Here is a 25,515-nt window from a genome sequence, read left to right as displayed (position 1 = left end):
ACTTTTAATTCTGATACGATGAGAAAAATGTTTCACTTGCTGAACTTTAGAAAGAGAAAGCTGGAAGTCCTGCAAAAATACCTCTCAGGAAATGATCAACTGCAAGCTTTGCATAATTATTTGCTAGCAAACACCCTCCGGTGATGTGTGATTTACTTTGGGAAGATGCATAGACTCAGACTGGGAGGTAAACCTCATTTAGCTCAGTGGAAAATATTCTGACTGAGTCAACGGGGTGATCTGGAAAAGGTGTTGTAACCACAAACCATTAATTAGCACACATATCTGTAGATCGTCTCTGTGTTGCCTAAATGAATGATTCTCAGCGTTGGCAACTTTATGATGTGGGACTTCAACTCCCAGAATTCCCCAGCCATCACACTTTAAGATGTGTGGACTTCAGCTCCCAGAACTCCCATGCTGGCTGGGGAGTTCTGGGAGCTGAAATCCCCTCCCAGAAATCCACACATCTCAAAGCGTGCTGGCTGGGGAATTCTGCGAGTGGAAGTCCCTACATCTTAAACGTTGCAAAAGCTGAGAAACACTGGTCCCAGTCACCCCCAGTCTGGTCTATTCTGACCTTGCCGACCAAGGATGTTCGGCTCACTGTTGCCAGTGGCAATCGAGGGCGGTGGACATCACCAGGAAGGCGAAGCGTTTCGCAAACCCTTTGACCGACTCCGAGAGTCGGATCAAGTTTTTCCCGAAAAGGGGGGCTGCGTTTCCGGGTGTGAGAAAACGGGGGGTCTCACCGACCCGCTGGGAGCACTCACGACCCCAAGGGCTGCCTTCCCCTCCTCTTCCTCCTCCTCCTCCTCCCCCCACGGCCAGCAAGAACCCCCAGCACCCCTCCTCCTTTAAGACCGCCCGGGGCGTTGCAGGAACGCAGACGGGCAAAGCGCCGGCTTTGCAAAGAGGGCGGACGAGGTTGCACCCCGGCCCCCGCGCAAGGCGCTCGCCCGGCCGTCCGCCCGCCCATCCATCCTGCGCAAAGCCCCGGAAAGGCAGCGGCAGCCGCGCGCGCGTGGGCGGTCGCTCGCTCGCTCGCTCGCTCGGCCGGGCGTCCCCGGGCTCCGCGGTGCGCAGAAGGGAGGGCGTCGCGTCTGGGTCCGGGTCCGGGTCCCTCCACGCGTCGGGGCGCGCGCACGCCCCCCCCCCGATGGGCCTCGGGTCGCCCCTGCCCTTCCCCGTGTCTTCGGAGAGCCGGCTGGGTGGCGGGCATCATGTGGCTCCCCGGCTGGGTCCTGCTCTGGGCGCTGCTGTGCGAAGGGGCGGAGGAGCCCCCCGCAGGTGAGGCCGGCCGGGCGCGGCGGGGGGCGGCGGGCGAGCCGGGGACGGCCCGGCGTGGAAGCGCAGGCGCCTGCTGCGCGCCGCGGAGACTTCGCTTCTCCGAGGCGGTGGGAGGGAAGGGGGGGAGTCGTGGGGCGGCTCGGACCGGGGAGGGTTTCTGACTCAGCCTCCCCGAGTGTGGGGTGGGGTGGGGGGGAAGAAAGAATCGGGGAGATCCCGGTGGAAACCCCCCGGAGCTCTCCTAGAAAAGGTGGGCGGTGAACGCAGAGAGAGCAATACTTGCAGCAAGGAGGCAGCGTCTCTTGCGTGCCAAGAAAATTGTCTGCCTGTTTTGCAAATTATGCAACAGGTCTCCCTCAAAGGAACGCAAGCAGCCGGGCGGGAGAGACCGATGCCAGTGCTTGGAAAACAAGCGTGCGTGCGCGGTACCCTTTCTCTTCTGCTTTTCGCCGCGATGCCTTCATTTTTATTAGACAAATGCAGGCGTTCGCACCAAAGAGCCCATGGGTTGACTCCTGCCTTAGTCGTGCTTGGGATCAACCGGATGAAAACACGGGACAGGTTTGCCGTGCCCCGTGGGCTTCAGTGGATTTGTTCCAAAGACAGCGTGATTAAGTGTGGATCCAGTTCACTTAGCTAGGTTTTCTGGGCTTGTAACAGAGGCTGGGTTAGCCAGGAAGGTAGGCTGAAACACGCTGGGCTAGTTTGTGGTTCAGGGCATCTTGCAAAACGAGGCAGAGTGTGAAGACATAGTGCGAGAGTCCTTAAGAATTTCATCATTCCTGATAGATGGGAGTGAAAAAGAAAACCTACATTTTGGTGTAGGATGTAGCAGACAAGCCTGTGCTGAATGTTGGGTGAGTAATTGTTAAGATGATAAGGCCCTTATTGGCTGGGAAATGTTCTGGACCAAGAGACAGGCATGGGTTGGGTCCATCTTCCCAAATGAGGTGTCTTCCAGAGGAAATTAAGTAGTCATGGGAACTGTAGGCCTTAAAAGAGTTTATCATGTGCCCTTGTAGTTTTAGTCATGTGTTTTGGTAACAGTGAAGTGTTATTAACTTTCTCAGCAAATGAACAAGAATGTTCTTCTTGCTGAGGGAGTTGATGATCTCAGATAAGTACTGTACCAGATGTTCCTTAGGCCATAATTTAATTATCTGTTCAAATTAGTTCTGCACATCTTCCTGGTTGGAATTCCTTGCTATATTGCACATATTCCAGTAATTGGCACAGGAATTATGCGCTATGAAAAGCAGAGAACAGGCAGAGTACGTGAAGAACCATCTTAATGCATCAGAAGTAATCAAAATTGTCTTGGTCTAATGAAAAAATCCATAGTTGTACAGTGTCTTTATTAAATGCCAAGAGAGCATTTTAAAAAGGTGCATAAACTTTAGAGCTCTTCTCCCACTTCTCTATCAAGATGTTATTATTAAAAGTAGGATGGGGAAGAAGCAAGAAGGTGCACAATTTAATTTGGATCCATGTCATCTGCAGTTCAAAATCAGTCTTAAGATGGAAATTTGTTTTGGGTTAACCAGGCTTTAGAAGAATAATGGTCCCCACTCTAATTCTTATATTATGAAAACATAGACTTGGACATTCATGGCTGGAACTCATTTCAAAAGAAAAAATGGTTGTGGAAGCTGGTCTTCTGGTCTTCTTCCCAGCTCAAAAAGGACTGAGGAGCAGGAGGACAGGTGATCAGGGACTGGATGAAAGGAGGCAGCTCCATGGGAAACATTATACTTGGACATTCATGGCTGGAACCCATTTCAAAAGAAAAAATGGTTGTGGAAGCTGGTCTTCTGGTCTTCTTCCCAGCTCAAAAAGGACTGAGGAGCAGGAGGACAGGTGATCAGGGACTGGATGAAAGGAGGCAGCTCCATGGGAAACTGGCCGAAGCAATTGGAGGCGCAGATTTGTCCTCACAGAATGTGTCCTTTCAGTCGTCGTCCTCCAGATGCATCAACACCTCTGCATTGCCCACATGTGCAGTCTGGAGGTGGAATCAAAGGGAAAATGCCACTTCCAGATAGATCATCTAAGGCAGTGTTGTCCAAACTTGGCCACTTTAAGATGAGTGGACTTCAACTCCCAGAATTCCCCAGCCAGGATGGCTGGCTGGGGAATTCTGGGAGTTGAAGTCCACTCATCTTAAAGTGGCCAAGTTTGGACAACACTGATCTCAGGCTGCCCTTGGGCTGCTTCACCTGTGGGTGGAGGTATAGGTAGAGGTGGAGGCATGTGGGCGTGCCCTCTACTAGGCAGAAAAATAACAGAAGAAAAATGGGCGAGTTGAATTGCAGGCCACGTACCGATGAATTTCTCTAAATTTTTCCAGAAGTAAAAATGGAAGGCAGAATGAAATCTAAGTGAAACCCTGATTTCACGGACCCCTGGTCTGCAGCTTTTGCCCATTTTAGACCAGATTTTGGTCTGGACGTCCTGCAAAACGACAGACAAATCCATAGCAACAAAGCAGTGAAAATGACATGAATTTTACAGCATTTGCCGCAGTTTGCCTTATTTGAGCACTGACATCTTCATGCAAGTAAAGTAAGCCACAGTTTATGTCATTTGTATAAGAGTGTCATTATACCAATGACGTACATTGTTGTGAATGGCATAATTTCCAATTTAACAGACATTAGCAAAGCACAGTAAGATTTGTCTCCAGTTACTCTGGAGAAAACTCTGCCTTTCATGAACTGAACTAAATAGAGTTTAATAGGCATTGTGCCTTTTGCCTTGGTGGCACATTGGCAAGGTTCACATATTACACTGCACTGCATGGTTTGTTTAACCATGCCATATTGGATAAGTCACGGTTGGTTGAATTTGTACAGAAGCCATAAATCCTGGTTTGGTTCGCACAACACACTAAGCCCAAATCAAATCAATCACGTTTTGAATTTGCAAGCTGTGTGAATCAAGGAATTGAATACTGTCGATTGTAGGGGTGTTTTGGCCTACTGACCTGGATTGCTTTCATCGTATAGAGAGTTTCTCTTCTGTACTCACACTGTGCTACACAACTGCTGTAGTGCATGGAGTACTTCATGCCAGTCTGACCTGTGCTCTCACAGCCAGAGATATAATGGAATATTTAGTTTAATGCACAAACCCAGAATTGAGTCTGTGGGGGTTTGCTGTTTGCATGTTCTTCTTTTCCTTGTCCTCTTCTGTTCTCCCTTTTCTTCAGGTGATCATCAGAAGTATGGATGCTTTGGTTTCTCACATTATCCAAGTTGATTATCACTAGCTATGGTTTACACTAGGCCACTTTCAGCCATAATTACGAAAAATGCCTTGTTTATCATAAGGGTAGTTAAATTTAGCTGGACAGTTGGGCAAGCTGTACTTAATCAGAAGCAGAAACATTCTCATCCCTTCTCCAAGGAGGATGGGAGAGTTAGTTCAGGAGCTCAAGGATCTCTGTGGCTCACTCCTGTTCATAAACATGATCTGTGTACTTTGTAGGACTGTGTACACAGGATGTGAATCAGGTCAGTTGTCCACCTAATCTGATCTGTTGCACCATCATTTGCACATATATGCTCGCAATGTCCAAGAGAACCTAATTTTATTATTAATTAAGGTAAACATTTTCTTAAAGTCCTAATTGCAAGTCTCAGTTATTTTATTGAATAAATTGTGGGTGATAATATCCCCAGAAGCTTATCTCTCTACTAAAGCTCTGGTGCATAACTTTTAGCAAGTTTCTTAATCTGTTGACTAGGGCAGGGTGTTGTAATGTTACAGAGCTCGCCGGTTCAGAAGAGTTGAAAGATTAGAGAAGTTTGTCCCACCAGTTTTGAATATCTAGTGGAGGAACAGGTAATGAATGCTGTGAGTCCATGAGACCTTGAAATAGCTGTTTGAGGAAAATAACATATGTAACATGAGACAGCAGTCAAAGAATATTCAAGAATACAATAAGGCAGAGAAAGACAGACAGAATTTAAGCCCCTTCTATAAATTAGGGAACCCCGAAGAGATAACAGTGGATGGCTGCTTCAAAGCTGGCAAATATGCAGCACCCTCCCAGTTAGATCTGCATCCAAATTCCATCTCTTGGGGTTTTCTGAACAGCTTATCCCAACATCTCTTGGGGTTTTCTGACCACCATTCCTCACAACTGTTTTCAATGACCCCATCTCACTGGATTTTACCAAGGACAAGGAGGATGAGTTTATCTTATCTTGGGGTGCATTGCCTGTTCCTGCCAGGAATGAAACCATTGAGGTTATGGTTTACCACCAAGGATGAGACCATCAAGGTTAAGGGGTATTTGTTTATACCAGGTGGCATTGAGACCATCTCAGAGTTAAGGAGTATCTATTCCCCAAGATTCTGGAATTGAAGATGAGAGAGATGATCTTACTCTACACATGCGTCTCACCAAGGGCAGGGCAAACCAAACTATGACCCAGGTATAATCCTGTAGTGACTAAAATAGATGCTCGCTTAATTCTGGATTACAAACTCAATAATTACTTGGGAAAATAAAGTTCTGTATACCATGCATCTAAAGGAACGAGATACATACGACTATCTAATTCCTCTTCACTAATCTTCTGGTAAAAGTACAACTACTACAACTGGCCATCGTCCAGAAGGGTGGGGCCTACAAGATCTCTAAATTAGGACATGGGCGGGAGAGTTAATGTGTTCTGCAAATACTCTAACCAAGCCAACTAACCTTGGAGGTTCCCCATACTCCAAAACAGTTCTGTGGCTATTTAGACCTAATGTAATTTTTCTCCACCCTGTGAACCATGTTAATCCAAGCAGCTTCCCTCTCCCTTCTGAGTCAAAGATACAATCCTAGAGAGACCTAGTAAAAATGGGGGTTGTGTAGAAAGGGGTAGAGAAAATCCTGCTATGGTTCTGTCCACAATAGTGCTGATTCTACTTAGACCACTGCAGAGTTTATTATGATTTGGACTAACAAATGATCACTTTCTTCCTCACCAAGTAATCAGTGAATATGTGTTGCTAGGCTGAGTCAGTTGCCTGGGGAGAAGATGACTTGGGATTTGGGTAATCCAAACATACCTGTTAGATTTCCTGGCTTTAGATGGCATTCTACCTGTGAAAGAGTCACTTTTAATATAATAAATTCATATATTGTTTATAGAGCTAAGTAAGCTCCTTAATTACTTTTCTTAATCTTTTCTAAGTAGCAGGCCATAGGTTTTCAATTACAAGTATTTCAAGCTTGTTGAGCTCAAAATGGTAGTTCCAACTTTACCACAAGTGTTCCAATCTTGTTCCAGCCATTTGGGGAAGCATTCAAGATCAAAACATGGTTGATTTGAACTTCCAAAATAGTTGGAAGAGCACTGGACCATTTCTGAGAAGGTTGAAATTGTTCCTCCGAATTCCAAATGTTTCACCCGCTGCTAAGCACAGCCACATTAGCCTGGAAGACAAATATACAAGCCTGGAGGGCAATGTGGCAAGCAAAGACTTTAATTGCTTGGCAGAAAAAGTGAAGCTTAGAGTTGACTTTTACTTGTTGAGTGTGGACCATTGATGGTGCGAAGCTTTACAGAACTGTGGGAGAGCCCGCCATTCCTCAACAAATACAGTCACTTGTCACTTGTAATCTTAGCTGGAGTTTCTCACAAAGTATGCTTCCTCATAAATTGTATATTCCTATATAATTGCCTGCAGTTTCAGCACAGTGATATGAATAAAGTGAGGGGGGTTATGGGAGAGAGAAAATGCAGTGTTGCAGCTCAGTTTGGGTTTAAAATAAATCCTGAAAAATGAGATTATGCAATAGTTGCATGATGCTGTCAACTAGGGATCCAGCAGTGTAATTTTTTTTATCCCCCCCCAAAACTGAGTTTTTGCCAGCACCCCAACACCTGGTTAGCTAGAGTAGGAGAGTGGATGGTGTCTTGGGATGTGACAAGGTGGAGGAATAAATAGACTTTTCTTGAAGGTGTTATTGATTTCAAGGAATGCTTGATGATATAACAACCTGTCAGAAGCCTCGCAATCAATTAACCATTTTCCTAATTAGCTTGCTTCATTTCTGCCATTATAAGAAAGGCGGGGGGGGGGGGGGACGCTAGAGGAATAACTGTTAAGCACAGATGGACTGTTATCTGTCTCTCAGGAATGCCCAAGGTCATACCAGCATGAGACCAGGAGAGACCCAGTGGTGTGTGCAAGAAGGACTATGGGATGGAAGGGGGGTGGTGAAGGAAAAAGAGGTTAAGTAGAGTTTGGTGCACACAGGCTTTTTAGTTTCAGCAAGACTTTGGAGACTGCATACTACTTCTAGATAAATGAATCTTTCTTTGAACTTATCTGAGTTTCAAGAGTAATCACATTTGTTGGGGACTGAACATTGCAGTTCATCACATTACCATCCTAGTCCTTGATTAACATATGGGATGTTTTCTTCACTCAGGGCATAAGTGTTAGATTAGGATCGGAGAGGCCAGTTTCAGCTCCACCTTCCACAAATGTTCACTTAGTCCAATCAGTCCCACAAGGTGGTGGCTATGGGGAGTCTAGAATGCTTGGGCTGAAGGTGGGATATAACCTGACATATAAATTTTAAAAAGTAGGGGTTGGTATTCAATAGCATCTTTTCCCTTTTACAGCAGGTCTTCTTGAGTTTTCTTTAGGGAAATTCAAGAATTTGTTGTTGAATGAAACTGTCCCAGCTGAAGCTGTGTTGAGGAATGTTGCCAGCAATGTGACTGTCGTCATCTTCCAGATCCATGCCCACCACAGAAATGTGACCATTTCCTTTGATAAGGTAATCAAAATCCCATTTTCTAACAATAATGTAGACCCAGACATGTTTATATACTCAACAAAAAGCATTGTGATTTTTTTTTCTTTGTAGTTGGTTTTCAATGATGCAAGTTCTTTATACCAATAGTTCTTAGTAGGAGTGCCTTGCAAGGGAGCATACTTTTTTTCTGCTCTGCATAACACACTAATATCTATTTGTGTTTGGAATATCCCATTAGAATAGCTATCAAAGTTTGGATAGAGAGTTTGGAGAGATTCCATCCAAGTAATCCCTAGTACTGTGCTGAGCTGTGTATTGCTTTGTCCCTGAAGCTAAAAGAATGAAAAGAGTGAATCCAATAGAAAAGAATAGTAATCGTTTTACTAACCTTGACTGGAATCGTGTTGCCCAGACCGAGGTCAGAGGGTCTGGTATGGGACAGGGTTTACAGCAGCTGCGGAATGGGGCTCCGTTGGCTATATTGTTTTTGTGGGAAAGATGGATGGACAGTTGATGAAGGGAGGTTAAGCTTTCCCCATCCGCTAATGTCAGGCTGCTAGATGTTGCAAAGGTAACTGGAATGTCAACAAAAGTGGTTGTTCCCAGGCTATCTGAAGTATCTCTTAATTCCTTCAACCATTTGGGTGGATCACCAAGTACGTGATGCACCTGTGGCTTAGGCCAAACTGGATCTGGTTGGTCATCAGAAATAGAACTGACCCTCCATCACAGTTGCTGTAAAATTGGCATGCTGTTGAACTGAATGTTTAATTCAAAAGCAGTGAAGTAGATAGTTAATCAGATTGTTCTTGAAGGCATGAATTTTATTGACACCAGGTACCTAATAAACACTTCTTGGGCTGTAAGTGAAGCAGGCTGTAGGTCTAGGTTCTTTTTTTAGAAATGCATTTTGTATTGGCTTGCCACAGCTTGAAAGCTTAGGCTGAGAGAAACTACACAAGATACTTAAACCATCATCTGGAACTCATACTGGGGAATATCTGATGTCTGCAGGATTACTTTAGAGTAGATGTGGATAGCATTTCACTATAAAAGGATCCTTGGAAGAAGAAGGCATTATTATCCCATATTGCTGTGTCGGAGGGATCCTAACAATTTATTTTCCAAACCCTATTTACAGTATTTTTATTTCTTTTTCTTTTTCTTTAAACATTTTAAAGAAAGAACATAGACTAGTCAAAAGAATAAAAGGGAAAAATACAAATAGTAAGATGCAAATAAGAAAATGTGGGATAGAAAATGACATGATTACCATTTTTGATATATTGATTATTTATGAAACTACGAAATGTATTATGCTACTTTTTCAAGGAAAAACAAAATCATGATTAGCTTTAAGGATAGCTGCTTAACACAGTAAAAATCACTAATATTATTAGCTATAATAAATTAAATCTGCTCAAAATCTAGTTTCCCATGAAATTGAAATATAAACTCTATAGTATATGTAGAAAAGCTCAAATTTGGGGTGAAACATAAATCCATGTATTAAATTATAGTCCAGGAATGGTTTCCAGTTCGATTCTACATCAAATTTACTTTTTTGATGTGAAGTTATTCTGGACATTAAAGTATATTTCCACAACTTGGTTAGCCATTCCTTAGTAATATTTTTATTTAGAATTGTTTGTCAAACTTATAAACTGCCTAGGGAGCATGGTTACCATGAAAAGTGGACTATTAATAGGATAAATGAGGAAAATTGAATGAAAATCTTAATTTCTAGAGGTACAAAATTTCTTTTTCTTCTTAGGAACCTTCTCCTAACAACTCAGGAACTGGAGTAGACAGAGGATTGGTTTCCGTGCTTCGGCCTGAACAAACGGTGTGTACGTGGTATTTGCAAGCTGTGGATACGAACCAGGTGCTGAGCACAGCTGTTTCTTTTCCATACACTGAAAAAGGTATTTTCTCTCTCTCTCTCTCTCTCTCTCTCTTTCCTTCCCTCCCCCCCTCCCTCCCTCCCCCCCCCAAAGTTCACAAAACTTCTGCAAAGATACTTTGCAAAGTTTGGGATAAAATTGTGCAAGATTTCAAGGAAAAATAGCAAATGCTGCAAGATTTAGTGATATGAAATTCAAGCCATATATCTAGATCCATCATGGACCGTCAATAACAGCCTTAGTAACCATGGGTGGTACCTACCCTGAGACTGGGAGTTATTGCCATAAAGTTTTCCCTGGTCAGCCATGCTAGGAAGCACCGGTGTTTGAGGGAGGAATAAGAGTGACATCCTACACATCATGATGTCATTGCACAAATGACACAAATTATGTAATTTATAACATTATGTAATGTCACGATGGCTTCTACTGGATGCCCATGCTAGGGTACAAAATGTCTTAGGTTATATTTTTGCAGATTGTGCTAACCCATGATTAACTGAATTATGTTTTACCAAGTTACCCAACTGCTGGCTTTGCTCAGCCTGCTGTATCATATACTAACCACTTTGGTGGGCTTCCCACAACACATTGTGTTAGCAGCTAGTCTACTGTATTGTAGTTATTGTGTCACATCAACCCAGATTTAGTCTTTGTCCTTCTCTTTCAAATTCCTGATTGTGTTATTGTTTCACCCCATCTTTTTCATAGTCTAGAATCATCGATTTTATTGTGCTGAACTCTCACCCTTGTCTCACACTCCCCAATTCACACAATCTGTGGTGGAAGACAGACTTTCTGTTTCAGCTCAGCAAAGGTTTTACTGCAGAACAGGATTGATTTATACCTAGCATTAGCCAACCACACAAATATTCCTTCCATTGTGAAGCTAGTTCCAAAATCTGTTTCTGATTTGAACTTGCTAGTTGTATTCTCTCAACATGCTGAAGAGGAACTCTGAGGTAGCAAGGATACCTGCCGGGTCATTTTCAAGTCCCCATGATACCTCTTTAACCCAGGTGCTGTTTTTAAAAAACCTTAAGAAATAGCATCTAAGTTAAAGCAATCCAAGGTGGCATCTGTTTATTGGAGCAACCACACCTGGCTGCAGAAATATAGACAGCCACTAGATGGTAGCAGAGCATTTTCTGTTCATCTTGCTGCCATCTGATGGTCACCTGGATATTGGTAGCCCAGATCTGAAACTTGGTGACACGTGTTATATCGTTAAACGTGGTGCCATGCCCTGCGTTCTCATTACCTAGAGTTTCTTCTTCAGTGTATCACAGGAACACGGCTGTTGATTGGGTTTACACAGAATCTTAGGTCCTAATGAGATTTATTTTTAGTTTAGCATGTACACAGGGCAAACCATAATGGTCTCATCAATAAGCCAGTCTTAGCTAAACATTAGTGGGTGCCAGGCAGCATGTGCATGTTGGCACAAACATACTTCAAGCCATGGTTCAAGCTCCAGTTTCTGAAGGAACCAGGATTTATATTGTTAACCGTGGAACATTGAAAGGGCAGTATTGGAGAAGTTGCTACTTAGACTTAGTTGGGGGCTAGCATTGGGCTTGCCTTGGCTGAAGATAACTCAGTTGCATGCCATAATATTATCAAAGACAGTGGACAGAACATTGTTTCATTTTCACAAGTGGTTGAAGATCTATCATACCCCTTCTTACTCCAGTTGCTTGATTTTTTTCCACCTAGATCCAATTCCTGGAGGATGCAACTTAGAATTTAATTTGGAAACTGATCCCAATCTTTATCTAGAATATAACTGGGCTGAAACGCACATTATATTTGCTCCAGCAAATCTGGGATATACGAGGTATGTACAGTTGGCTGTTGTTCTTATGTGAGATACATAGACTTCAGAGCAAGATTGTTGATAAGGCTGTCTGTCAAGATATACTAGCTTTTTCTGGCTAGAAAGCAAGGAAAGTTAATGAAAACCTCTCCCTTTGTGGGGAAGACCCTAGAGCAGTGTTTCTCAACTTTGGCAACTTTAAGATGAGTGGACTTCCAGCTGAGATTGCGTGGCTACTCCTCAGACAAAATCCTCCATATTAAAGGATTTGCCACCATTAAACCAGAAAGAATCATTATTTTCCAGTTGACTTTACCATGATTTGTAGCAGCGACATACAGTTTAATTACACAAGGTGTAGCAGCAACTTACAAGTTCATTACCGAAGATACGAACCTGTGGTCTTCCAAATGTGGCTGAATGACACCGCTCAGCATTTTTTGTGCTTAGATCTGCTAGCTGGAGTTCTGCAGCTGCATTACAACAAAGTTAAAATCTCCCTCAAGCTGAGATCAGCTCGTGAACCTCATGGACATATCCATGTAGGTTTCTTGGCAGTGGTTCAGAAGTGGTTTTCCATTGTCTTTTTCCGTGATGTTTCTTACTGTCTGTCCCACACCACTGGTATTCTCTCATGGTCTCTCATCCAAGTCCTAACCAGGTTTGACTCTGCTGAGCATTTTGAGGTCAAGGAAGGTCAGCCAGTTGCCATCACCTGTTGAAATGCTCAACAGCATCTTGAGGTCCATAGGCTTCATTCTGTGTTTGAAATTATGCTTTTAAATGGCTGGGCAGGGCAGAACAAAGGATTCTAATGTATGGCTCTCAACCTAAACAAATTCTAATTTCCTACTATTATCTAGAGGTGCAAACCCGCCTTCATGTGATTCTGGGATGACTCTGGACTCCAGGTGGCGGCTATACTATGATGTCTATCAGTATTTTCTGCCAGAGAATGATTTATCTGAAGCCACATTTGTGAGTCATATGAGAAAAATGTCTGAGGTTCAGAGTATCCGAGATCATGGCTCTAAAGTAAGTCACACTGTTTTTCATTGAGGATGACTGATGTTTTTGCTACCTGTCATATGACTACTTAAATCCAATAAAGGCCTCTTAGAAACATTGATGGTTTGAGGTTTTTCAGTGGGAATCTTTTTATGAACATAAAAAACCTGTACTGTTTAACTGAAAATCAGTCTAGCTTAATTCTGAGACTGACTCACGAGAGTCTCTAGCTTTTAAAATTTCATTTCATTGGACATGCTTGAAGTTGAATTGATGACCTGTTGTACTCAAAGTAGTTTCCACTTCTTGCTTTTCTATCTGTCTGTCTGTCTGTCCGTCCATCCATCCTGAAAAATCCAATCTTTTTTCCCCAACCCAATGCATTGTTGGAAAGAAATTACACAGAGGGGTTCAGGACTCTGCCTGTCCATCAGGAAGATCACTCTGTGAAAATAGACTGGGACCAAATTAGTTGTGGGGGGAGACACCAGCAAAGAAACATCAAATTTGAAAATGGATTGGACTCATCCAGGGCTGTGGAGAAAAACATTCTAGAAAAAATTGCCCCAGTGCTTCTCCCAGTTGGACAGAACTCCTCCATTTTAATCCTCCCCACTCCTGGCCTGGTTGGTCCTGTCTCCCCTGCTTTTGAACATCTGTAGTGCAATACCATCAGCATATAGGGTCCTCCTATAGTCATTGGTGATAAATGGGTTGGAAAGAATTCCAGGAGACGTGCTCTGCATTGCCTCTGTGTTATTTTAAATTCCATGTGTTTTTATGTGATGTATGATCATTTCTTCATATCGCTCCTAATTGTCTTAACAGCCTTGGAGTTGAAAGGTGGGCTACCATTATTTTTAAACATAATCCAGTGGTTAAAAGGAAATCTTATATACCTCTCTAAACCTGGAATATAGAATAAAGGGGGGGGGGTGTCTGTGAACCATTTTTTCTTCATGTGCCATATACTTTTTATGCCCTCACAGGTTATGACCTTAACCAGCCAAGACAGAACTGCCATGTACTTCTCTTCACTCCCTGGGCAAGGGGTAATCTACAACGTCATTGTGAGGGATCCTAGGTGGAACACTTCAGCTGCATATGTGCCTGTTCACACGTACGCATGTAGTTTCTCTGCCTTGGTGAATAACTGCTACACCTTCAGTAAGTCAACAGGGCGTTCAGAGTGGTCTAGGGGCATCCATGGGTGGTCAAAAAAGTCAAGATGGCAGCCACAACCGTGCAGTGAAAACCCTGCCCTTTTTTTACATGTATAATGATGGATTTTTAAACGGGGGAGGGGCTTCAGTCATGTGTTTGTTGCAGCAGCTTCCTTGATTTTTTTTTTAATCCCCTCCCTGCAAATGTCCCTATGGATTGTTTCAATTTCCTATATGTGCAACACAGGGAGGAAGAGGGCTACTTTTAACTTTTGCATTATTTCCCCAATGTCATCTTGATCCCATTCTTTTTAAGGTGACTTTGGATCATTCCTTTAAGTTACACATTCTAATACACGCTGTCTGGCTTTCTTCGTTCTTTGTTTCTGTGTTGTGTGGCCTCATCCAATGGAGGTGTATTCAGTAAATGAGTTTTAATATTTTTAATAGCAAATCCATAGTTAAACAAACAACGGTGGCTTAGAAGGAAAGATGATCCAGATCTTATTTTTCTGTTGTATGAGATTGGGTGGAAAGGAGGGGGGAGCAGGGTAGAATCAACGCGTGGAAGTGCTTTCAGGGTTTGGAAGTGGGAGCTCGTCTATTGGTGCAATTAATAGAAATGAGCTGTTGACAGACCACAGTTTTGCGAATGATCTGAACGGAAGCTTAGAGGTAATATGTAAACCCAAACAAAGTGCATTGCTACTCTTCTTGGCCTGTTTTACAAAAGGGTATCCCCAATAATTTAACATCCATCTTTATATTTTGAGAATAGAGGCTGAGAGGAAAGGGACCTGGTAGGAGAGGTCAAGAGGAAGTTAAAATCTGTGTTGAATGAGTTTTATTAAACTTTCTTACAATATCAGGAAGACAACCTTGAGGTTAATAACAGCCAGGAATTCTGGAGGATGAATGGGTAATAGAGCTGAATTAGGTATAAGGCATTAGGATATATCTCCAGAGGGGTCTGTAGGATATGTTGAAAAAAGTCATGATGGTAGCTACAATGGTGTAACAGAAGCTCCGCACATAAAAAACAATCAGAGCTTAGATCTCATAATCGCGGCCACCATTCCAACTTTTTGACCGTACCCTGCAGATATCCTGCGAACATCTATGGTTTTTAACAACAGAGTATAATTTATTTCTCCAAGTAGTCTGATAACTGTAGAATAAAGAGCTTAATCTATTCCTCCTACACCCCTCCCCTTATCTGCTCTGGAAGGTCCCCCTCTCAAGCTGATGAGGTGAAGCCGCATTTGTTGATGAGAAAACATGATTATAAACAATATTCTAATTCTGATTCTCTTTTCTTTTTATAGGAAAGTTGTCCTATAAAATATTTTTCACCACGTTGGCTGTTCTCGGCCTGTTTATCTGTTTCCTTGGACACAGATTCTGGAAAACAGGTATTGTTAGGATGTGTGTTTGATTCAGAGGTAGACTATTCCCATCAGGGTTGATCTTGCCCAGTATCGATCCTGTGGGGTTGTCTAATTGATAAGAAAGATAGAATCTGGAGTCTTGCTCAACATTTTGAAAAAATGTGACATGTGCTTCTCATTTTAATCCAGAGAAACATTTCATAACTGTTGTGGAGAGAAAATCCATTTCTAATGGAACAGGTTTAAGAAATGTTGGAACCCCAGTTTCCATCCAGCTTGACCAGGATAGTCAGTCTATCCAATTAGATCAGTGTTTCTCAACCTTGGCAACTTTCAGAGGTGTGGACTTCAACTCCCAGAATTCCCCAGCCAGCAAGGCTGGCTGGGGAATTTTGGGAGCTGAAATCCACACCTCTGAAAGTTGCCAAGATTGAGACACACTGAGTTAGATAGACATAAAGAGACAGAGGGTACCAGTGCTGCTCCTTGTGATTGTGAACCCGTGTGGGCCTTAATATCTGTAGGATGGCGAAGTGTCCATTTTTGACACTTGGAAAAGGGTCTTCTCCTGTCTTGCTCTTAGGCTGTGGTGTGCACTTGCTCAGGATCTGTATTTTGCCCCCAATCTCCCGTACAACTCTGGATGGCTTACAGCTAGGTTCCAATACAGTGTGTCTGTGTGTGTGTAAAAATGTAAAAAAGATATATAAATATAAAAGTCCAGAAGAGCAAAGTAAAATCCGATTACAGTTTTGGGGAAAAGGTGGTAGCAAAGCTGAGAGATGCAACCATTGAAGAGCATCTCTTTTTTAAAAAGCTCTTTTGAAAAGTGAAAGCAAAAGGCTTTTTAAAAGGTTGTAGCCTAACCTTCCTGGTTAGGGAGTTCAACATGTAGCTGTGAGCATGTACTTTTTCTGTAATGAGTTCCTGCCCCTCTAGTTTTGGATCTTAGAGCTTCTATGCCATCCTTATCTTTATGTATTTTGCTGGTTGGCTGAGTTTCTGAAAGTCAAATGGGCCCTTTTTTAAAAATATTCACAATTATATCTTAACATTCCTGGGGAAAAAAGTCTGTTTTAATTTTTTTTTTCTGAATTTTCTCCCCCATCCCCCAAGGTTTATTATTTACTAGCTTTATCTTCACGGCTTTCTTTTTCTTCATAGTCATTACTAAAACATCTGCTCTCAGTTATGATGGTGAGTTGAAATTTTTTATGGACATATTTGAGCCCTGCAAAAGCTATTGGAAGTTCATTGTTGGAACAGAGATACCCTGGACAGTAAGAGGTGGCCAGCTTAAGGATGTAGATAGATCTGATGTAAGTCACATATTCTCAAACCCTGGATCAGTTCCTTACATGAACTGTGTGCAAATAATACTTGATCATTATCTCCTATCTAAAGCTAAAAAAAGAGGACAGGAATCTATATTGTCTGCACTGAATGTCAGAGATGTCATCACCCCGCTGCATGGAAATTTTCTGTCCATTCTCTAATTTGGCTTATTTGTTAGATTTATATTTCCCCTTGCCTCCAGAAGCTTCAAGGTGCTTTCATGGGGAACTTCCTTTATTTTATCCCCACAACAAAATCTCTGTGAGATACGTGGGGTTGAGACAGTCAATAGCCCCAACTCGCCCATTGACCTTCCATGAATGAGGGTGGACTTGAACCAGATTCAGCCCGATTCTGGTGTGACATTTCTCATTCCATTCCTCAAGCAAAGTGCTCCCTACTGATGTGAGAGAACATGGAGAGGCTGGGAAACACACAGAAGGAAGAGTAGATATAAATAATGAAGAGGTAGTATGTTGGTAGTTTAGCTTATAAGCAGCAGCTCAGCCTGGGTGTCAAGAAAGCTGGGAAGAAACATTCCAGATTGTTCAAAGAGACTCTGCCTTAGTGAACTTGCTTGTAGATGAGAGTGGGAAATTCCATTCTCAGTTTCCAAGATGCTGTATTTACTCAAAGACTAGCCCTTAAGATACCTTATGAAGTCCCAGCTTCCCTGCAGTTCTTCACAGATAGTGTCAAATTTGGGGCTCAATTTGCTATCCTCATCAATGGATAATACACTTGCTATGATGAATGGAAAAATGGTGGATGGATGTATAAATGTATACGCTCTTCTTTTCAACATTTAAAGTACGTCTCAGTTCCATTGTTGTTTGGGAAAGGGAGCATCTTTTTCTGTATTAATGAAAAAATTACACATAGCTTTGGAATGGATAACTTCAGCAAAGTGTTGCATCCATGAGGACCGCAGTGTGGTTTCTCATTGTGGTTCTGGTTGTTCAAAGTTACCTAAGTAACTTGGGCCCAGTAAAGCTTTAGGAAGCAGTTCAGTTTTGAAAGGACCAGGATATGTCTGCTTGTATTCACTGCCTTGTAGTGAAATGAGCAAATATTTTAAGGTAAATAGTGAGTAATCTTGCAAAGATGAGGTGTAGTGGAACACTAATTGTTACTGCTCTAATCTTTATATTTCCTCTTGTTCTCCTCCTTCCTCTACCACCTGCTTTTTTCAGTCAGTCTTGGCCTTACAGCAACAGCTGGCATTATTGGAGGTCTCCTCTTGGTAGGATGTTGGTGGCGATTTGGTTTTGTCATCCCATGTATGTTAATTGTAGGACTAGTGCTGGGGTGTTTTGTGGCATCTGCAGTTTTCTTCACTCCATTAGGTAAGTGACAGCAACGCTTCTTGGTCCCTACCGAAATTTGAACATCTAATAAGGACACTGATGAGAAGCAAGTTGCTGAAGCATCCATACAAAGATAATGGCCCATAAATGGAACTGCTACTTTAAAAGAACTTGCAATTAAAAAGTTATATTTATCATTGTAGTAATTATACAATTCTATACAATGTATACAATTATAGAAATGTGTGTGTGTGTTTTTTTAAACAAACTAGTTATAACCTAGAAAAAAATCACACTGGTCTGATGTCTTTTCCATTGGATTTGATGTTTGTACACATATGGTACATTCAAAATAAGATGAAATAACTTATCCTTTCTCATATGATATTATACATAATTTTGTAAACTTGCAAATTTGGTATATTTTATATATCATGTTGAATTCAGATGCTCTTCAGCAAAAGTACCATCAGATTTTCACTTGATGGGGAAAGTATAGCCAGGTCTCCACAGCTGAGTCACTTTTTAAATGCAGGTCAACTGTCCTTGAAGCTAAATTATGAAGTTTGTCACAAGAAAGGGCTCCTTTCTTTAGGGAGGAAACTTCCTAGGTTGGTCTTGATTTCAGAATTTGATAAAGTAGCAGTTTTGAACAGACACTAGAAGCTGTGTTACAAATCTGTGTTTATCGTTCCAGGAGACTACAAGGTTTTTCAAGATGATGCTGTTTTCTGGGTCACCTTCTCTTGTGTTACCTTGATGGTTCCAGTCATTTTTGTTTGGTGCCCCAGAGTTGTAAGTACTTCTTGCAGTTGAACAATTTCAATTTTCCTGGGCTTGGAGATGAATGAGATGCTACAACTGAATTATCTTTAGCAAAATTTGGCCTTGTCTTTTATAGCCTTGCCCATTAACTGCTCATAAAAAGGCCATCATCAAGGAGGGCTTTAGTCAAGAAGTGAGAATGGCTGAGGTTGGGCTATAATTATGTCACCAGTGAAAACAAGACAGATTATCTGAGTAAATCCTGAGAGACCCACCAAATTATCTCCTTTTTCTGGTTGTACAGGCAAACAAATGTGTTTTGCTGAAATAAACCTCCAGTGTGCAAAATTCAGTTTGACTATATTTCATTTCCCTCTAAGCACTTTCTAACCCTTCAGCTGTTTGGTGTTCACCTGAGTACCTAAGTTGAAGGGCCATTGAAAAATACTTTGGAAACCAGAGTAGTTGAAAAGTTGGTTTTTTCCAACTTTGAAGTAGGGCCTTCACACTTGCTGCCCTCCGTTTCTGAACTCCAGAGATTAGATCTGGCCTGGCCCTCCTTAGTTTTCAAAAAGCCACCAAAAAGTGGCCTTTTCAGCATGCCTTTAGGATTTGCTGTATTATCTTGTTCTTCCTTACTTGGAAATGCCTAGGTATGAGTTGTGCTATTATTGTCTAGGTATATGGGATGATATTTTTTATGCATTTGTTTTTATCCAATTGCATTGGGTATGTATGTTACTCAGGGCCTATTATGATTGGATAAACCTAAAAACCCAGTCAGGAAATAAATAAGCTATTGTCATTTGTTTGTTTATTTATTACCTTACAATAAAACAATCCAAATAGATCAAAACCAATTAAAAATACAACCAAAATAAATGCAAAAGATTTTTTAGAAAAGGCGAGAAAAAAAACACACAGAGAGTGCGTTCCAGTCAACCATCATGCACGCTCCACTGTGTCATGGAATCCCCAGGTCAGCTGACAAAACCATGTTTTGAGGGCCTTCTAGAAGGCCAACAGGGTTGGAGCCAGCCTCACCTCAGGGGGAAGGATGTTCCATGGGGGGCAGGGGGGCATGGCAGAAAAGGCTTTCCTCCTAGGTCCTGCCTGATGAAATTCCCTAGCTCAGTGTTGTCCAAACATGGCCACTTTAAGATGAGTGGACTTCAACTCCCAGAATTCCCCAGCCTGGCTGGGGAATTCTGGGAGTTGAAGTCCACTCATCTTAAAGTGGCCAAGTTTGGACAACACTGCCCTAGCTGATGGAACCCATAAAATGCCTCTTCTGCCAGACCTGGTGGGACAGGTAGATGAAATTGGGGAGAGGCGGTCCCTCAAATAACGTGGTCCCATGCCATGTAGGGCTTTAAGGGTCATAACCAGCACCTTCAATTTTGCAAGAAAAGAAAAAGAAAAGTAGAAAAGAAAGAAAAAAAATGGACACCAATCTTAAAGCCATTCATGTTCTGATCTTTCTCTCAGCTCAACATCTTGATGTGTGGCATAGTCGGCTCCTACACCGTAGTGTTGGCTACAGCATGTTACATCTACACCAGCCTCTCTTACATTGGCATAGATCTGCTCCAAAGGATTCTAAATGAAAACTTCAGAAGAGCTTACACCACTGTGCCATTTCAACCTAACGGTAAGTTTTGAGATGGGTGAAGGGAAAGTTGGGTGCTTGATGGATTAGGCTTACCCATGAGAGCATCTGGAGCAAGTCCATGTCATCTCTTTCTCTAAAAACATTTTCAAGACTGTGGCAAACCAGTGCAATTGAGGGACAATGATGGATGCAGTGCAAATTCAACCTGTATTGAATGTTCCAAGGAAGGCTGAATGAGTTGGCTGCCTCCAAGCTTCTGGATTTTCTCTGGAGTAGAAGACAAGGAAGGCAGACTAGAAAACCATCTTTCCTCTTCAGACAAAATATAGAAGCATGTATGGAGTTGAAGTACTCTTTTGGGTACTTCCTAGCTGGCGTTAATGTGATAGGGAACAAGGGTAACAAGGTTGAGTGTCTTGGAAGAATGCAAGTGTCTTGGATTTCAAAATGAAAAGAAAATGTAAATGAAAAGTGAAGTGGCTTAAACAAATAGAGCTTTGGACTCGTGAAAAGCGGGGAGGTGAAAGTTTTGTAACTCTAAGCTGTGTGGCTTCATCTTACAGATATTATCCTCTTGGCTGTTTGGACTATGCTAGCAATTGGAGGAATCACAGTTCAGTTGCGCCGAGAAAAGCATGAGGCACCTTTCCCACCACATCCGTATCGGATATGGAAGCGTGAGAGAGAGCGCAGAGTAACCAACATCCTGGATCCTAGTCATCATGTTCCTCCCCTGAGAGAGAGGATCCATAGTAAGCTGTCCCGGATCAAGGACATCTTTCAGAAAGAACAGACTGCAGGTGAAAGAACACCGCTACTGTTATGAACTGATTCACAGATGGAAAGACTTAAGAAATATGGATCCATACCTCTGGGGGCCATGTAAGCCAAGGACTTTCTCTGTTGTCTTTTCCACCTCAACAGAACTGGAGACCAATCCACAGTGATCTAAGACAAATCTACTCTTGATTACTACTATTTCAAGTGCTGTGGCACCCAGGAATTTTTTGTCTGTAATTTTAATCTTTGATAGATTAATGTGTAAAGTTATTGGGGCAGGAAGAGTAGAATAGAAAGGTAGCTTAATAAATGAAATGTGCAACTTTAGAACTTCAAATCCCTGAGATAGAAAATGGTAATTTCAGATTCGTGCACCATTCTTATCTTCACAGTCCAAAAAGGTTTAGCTTCTGAATGGGATATGCAAAGTGTTGCGGGGGGGGGGGGACTCATTGTGGCTTTTGTACTTTTAAGCATTGAAATAACTTGGATGATCAATGCTAGTAAATAGCAAGTTTAATTTGTCAAGCTGCACTAAAAATTGAATTTTCCTGGATTGTGTTCACTAGCTGTGTGTGACAAGCAAAACATTTTGACTGAGATATTGGGGTGGGTGGGGGGGTTTTCTCAAATCCTGTAGCAAAACTCCCCACTTTTAAAAAATAGGCTAGAAAAATGAATGAAAATGGTTTTTCTCTTAAGAATAACCCTGTAATATATCTAATGAGTTTTAACAGTAGCCCGCTTTTCAGATTGGGCTGCTGTCTCTGCAGAATTGTCACTAAAATGTTTTTGCTCTATTTTTTTAATAAGATAAAAAAATAATATTGAAGCATTTTTGGTACTCTATTTGAGAAAATGTAACAAAAGTCTATGAAGTCAGTTTATTTCTTAGCCTAACAGGAAGGCATCAGGGAACACTTGGCTAACCTGTTCAAAGGGCCAGAGTATCTTAAACCATGATTTTCTTGTCTATCACTCATTGTCTCATCTTCTGTGAATGTTTTATATTCAGCCTTAAGGAACTCGGTCCTTTCTAAATTGAGCATACTATGTAGGTTGGTTGTACAAATCCAAAACCAGAGTTTCTGATTATTGCACCCCTACTATTCTGAACAGCTATTCCTATTCAGAGATCATTTCTGCAATTTCAGGGAACCAAGAAGTGATGCGGGGAGACTCCTGCTCAATTTCAAATTGTTGTGGAGGAAAAAAAAACATGTAGATGATGTTATATTCTCAGAGCCTGCTTAATCATGGAAGTGTGTTGAGAAGTCCCTGGTTTCATTGGGATTTTGTGATGTTTCTGTACTGTGAAACTAAGTTCCTAAATCTTCTGTAGGTATGTTGCTAAACAAACTTCCCCAGGTAAAATTTTCCTTCTTTATCCCAGTTGTCAAAGCTATTCCTATAGGCTGATTCAGTGTAGGAGACCCAGCCTTACAAATCTGGCAGTAGCCTTTACAGAGTTTTTCCCCCTAGTGCATACACGCAGAGTTTACGAGATGATGAAACTATTTTCTCATCTCCCTTTTCTGTTTAAAAACAGTTTGTTGTGTTGATCCCTTCTTGGACTGTGGACTCATGGTGAAACTTAGGAACTGGGATTGGAAGATACATTGGCTTAAATTGATTGAATAGCACAGATTGCAATGATTTTTCCATCCAGCCGTTTGTTTCTCAGGTGAGAAAATAGTGCCTAACCTAAACCAGCCAGACCATTACAAAGTTGTATCTTCTGTTCAAGAAATACGTGCTGTACCTTTTACGTTCTTGGTGCAGAAAAGCAGCGATCCCTTGCTCTGCTAGCTCACCCTTCCTTTCCACATATGCTGCAGATAGGAGGCCGCAACAGATCATGCTGTAGCTGCATTGCACATATAGGTATTCCTGGAAAATGTAAAGGTACAGACTGGATATCTAGGTTGTGTCTTCCACTGCTTTATGGTCTGAAACAGTTAAGCAAATGGCAATGTTCGTTGGAACTTTTTGAAGCTTTAGAAGCCATTCTTGCATCTGACCTTCAAAACAGTAAACCTGAAATAGTTTTACATACAGGAAAGCTGACAGTTGGGTTACAGGGCAGTAGATTTGATGAAGAAAGATGGATACGTCCATAGTTCTTAGCAGCTATTCAGAGGTCAGTTTCATTTTAATGTTGAAAAGTGAAGAAATTAACACACCTCTAGTAGTTTCATATTAATGGCTATTTTTTAGTGCAGAGATGAATTGCCATGTCTGATGGACCCAGTCAATACTCAGGTATCAAACAATTAGCTATAATTTTTTTAGTAAGTGCTATAATTGACAATGCAAAAAACAAAACACCCTATCCTTTTTTATAATAAAGATAAGCTTGAAATGGAAGTGACAGTTGACTGAATTTTCTTACACTATAGTTATCTTAGCGTTTCCCCTTTATCTAAAGACACTTAATGTTTTTCAGTCCAGAGGAAAGAGCAGTGTTCAAAACCACCCTTACATTCCAAAGGAGCTACACAGAGATAAAGTGATTGTTTGACTTATTTGGGTTTCATCTGGGAACCACCTATGTAGTAGGATCAAAGATATAAATGGGCTCTAACTGGCATGAGGTCTTTAATTTGCCTAACTACTGTGTGTGCTCCTCTTTCCACTTCATTCACTAAGCAGTGCTGTGCTAAACAGCTTTGATGGCACAAATGAGCAGATACTCATCTGGCCTGGCTTCCAAAGAGCAAGACTTCAGCAGAGCCTTGCCATCTCCCCCTGCCAAGCTTCCAGGAACCTGCTCCTTTCTACAACTAGTAGTGGTACTTAAATGTTACACCAAACCAGCAAGGGTACTAGTGCATTTCCTGATTGCCGAACAAAACACCACTGGAGATTCAGGGTTAAATGTTGCACTGTATACTAAGGAAAGGGCGATGCCAAGACAGGCTTGCCAGCTTGCTCAACCATGGATCACAAAGTCTTCTATTGCAAGGCCTTCTGTCATCAAGTGACTGTGAAGTACTTACACCACTCGTCATTTTTAAAATGTTTGTGGCTGAAATGGGGGAGGGGGCTCTGTGGGGCAGCAAAACTATGATTAAGGGTTTTATGTATTGTTTAAGATGTCCACTCCTTAGACTTAAGAGAGGGGAGGTGCTGGTTGAATGGAAGCAAAAGTTGAAAATCCACCATAATCGTATAATTTCTTATCTTTGGAAAAGGGCAACCGTACATTTTCATGAGAATAATTTCCTGTGCTGCCACTGAACTGTTCTCTAGTTTGTGTATCACTAGCAGCATTAAGTATTTGCACACAAAAAGGTATCTGTGAATGCTGTGAGAGATTACTGGTATATTACAATTAATTGTGAATGACTTTGTTTGAAAAGCAGTATGTAATTATGTGTGAAGAAATCTTCTGATAGTTGCTTTGTGGACTTTTGTTATGCAAACGTTTTTTCTACCTATGCTTAGATTGAAAAATCCAACTGTAATTGGCTTTCTTTGATTTGTCCTTTTATCTTTCAACTGTTCCTAACAGCTCATATTTATGTCTTGCGGTCCAACCCAACAGAAAAAGCTAATTCTTAAATCAGTAAGATAAATATTACGCTCAGCATGAAAATGACTGAATTTGATAAGCTATTATTACATATTTTGTGGTTTCTCTTCAGTAACAGCTATCAGAGAAGGGATTTCATTTCTCCAACTTGAACTGTTGAAACATCTGCCCAACCCAGCTTACTGGTAAAAATAAGTTTACTGTACAGAATGCATTCTCACCAATAAGGTCATTTCAAGCATTTGCATTACAAAAATGAGATAGAAAATTGTCATGCCACACATAAGGAAAGTAATTGCTAGGTAAGGTTCGAACTAGACAATCACAATAAGTTACACATACAAGTTATTTTTCAAGCATGCTTCCATAAATAATTATTGGTGAGTTAATGACATCTATTTCACAAACTTGAAGGTTTCCACATTTACATGGCAAGGTTTTGAGGAAGACTGCATTTTGACAGTGCTGTATCAACTGCACAACAGATAGTTTTTACTTTACACTCCAAATATCAAGAAAATAATTTTTTGTTAACTCCTATTTACAAAAATATTTTAGAATTTACAAAGGGGGATACACATCTGAGAAATTCTTGCCCAGGGAAGGAAAACATGTTATACAAATTCTTGTGCTCAGCCTAATATATCTTTTGTCTACAGTTTGCTTTGTAAAGTTCATCTTTCTAAGCAAAAATTATGAATAAATTCCTTTTTACTGAGGTATATGATGAATTGGATACAGAGCTAAACATCTGAATATTGAAATTAGCAACATATTTTGAGCAGCTTTTTTTGAAAAAAATTGGTATTAGTATAAATAAGCTGTGGAAAGTGTTTTAAGTTTGGA

At 41.4% G+C, this 25,515-nt stretch overlaps 1 protein-coding gene across 2 annotated transcripts; it reads left to right on the top strand.

Moving 5' to 3' along the window:
- The first annotated feature begins 870 nt into the window (after window positions 1-870).
- Window positions 871-23,836, top strand: TM7SF3 (transmembrane 7 superfamily member 3). 2 transcript variants are annotated; one of them, XM_088134872.1, is made up of 12 exons: window positions 871-1,290; window positions 7,923-8,077; window positions 9,831-9,981; window positions 11,677-11,797; window positions 12,640-12,811; window positions 13,774-13,951; window positions 15,273-15,359; window positions 16,452-16,532; window positions 17,864-18,016; window positions 18,675-18,772; window positions 20,231-20,393; window positions 20,918-23,836. In XM_088134872.1, the coding sequence occupies exons 1-12, from the start codon at window positions 1,224-1,226 to the stop codon at window positions 21,178-21,180; spliced, it is 1,689 nt and encodes a 562-aa protein (XP_087990998.1). In that variant the 5' UTR covers window positions 871-1,223; the 3' UTR covers window positions 21,181-23,836. The 2 variants fall into 2 exon arrangements, with proteins under 2 accessions (XP_087990998.1, XP_087990997.1); XM_088134871.1 differs by having other exon boundaries at window positions 876-1,290; window positions 7,920-8,077.
- The last annotated feature ends 1,679 nt before the right edge of the window (window positions 23,837-25,515 follow it).

This window comes from Python bivittatus, unplaced genomic scaffold (genome assembly GCF_059951505.1).
Source record: "Python bivittatus isolate LINGU-HERP-01145 unplaced genomic scaffold, Pbiv_v1 ctg000120_np1212, whole genome shotgun sequence".
NCBI lineage: Eukaryota > Metazoa > Chordata > Lepidosauria > Squamata > Pythonidae > Python > Python bivittatus.
The sequence above is the reverse complement of the archived record's forward strand: the minus strand, read 5'-3'. Positions and strand labels throughout refer to the sequence as shown.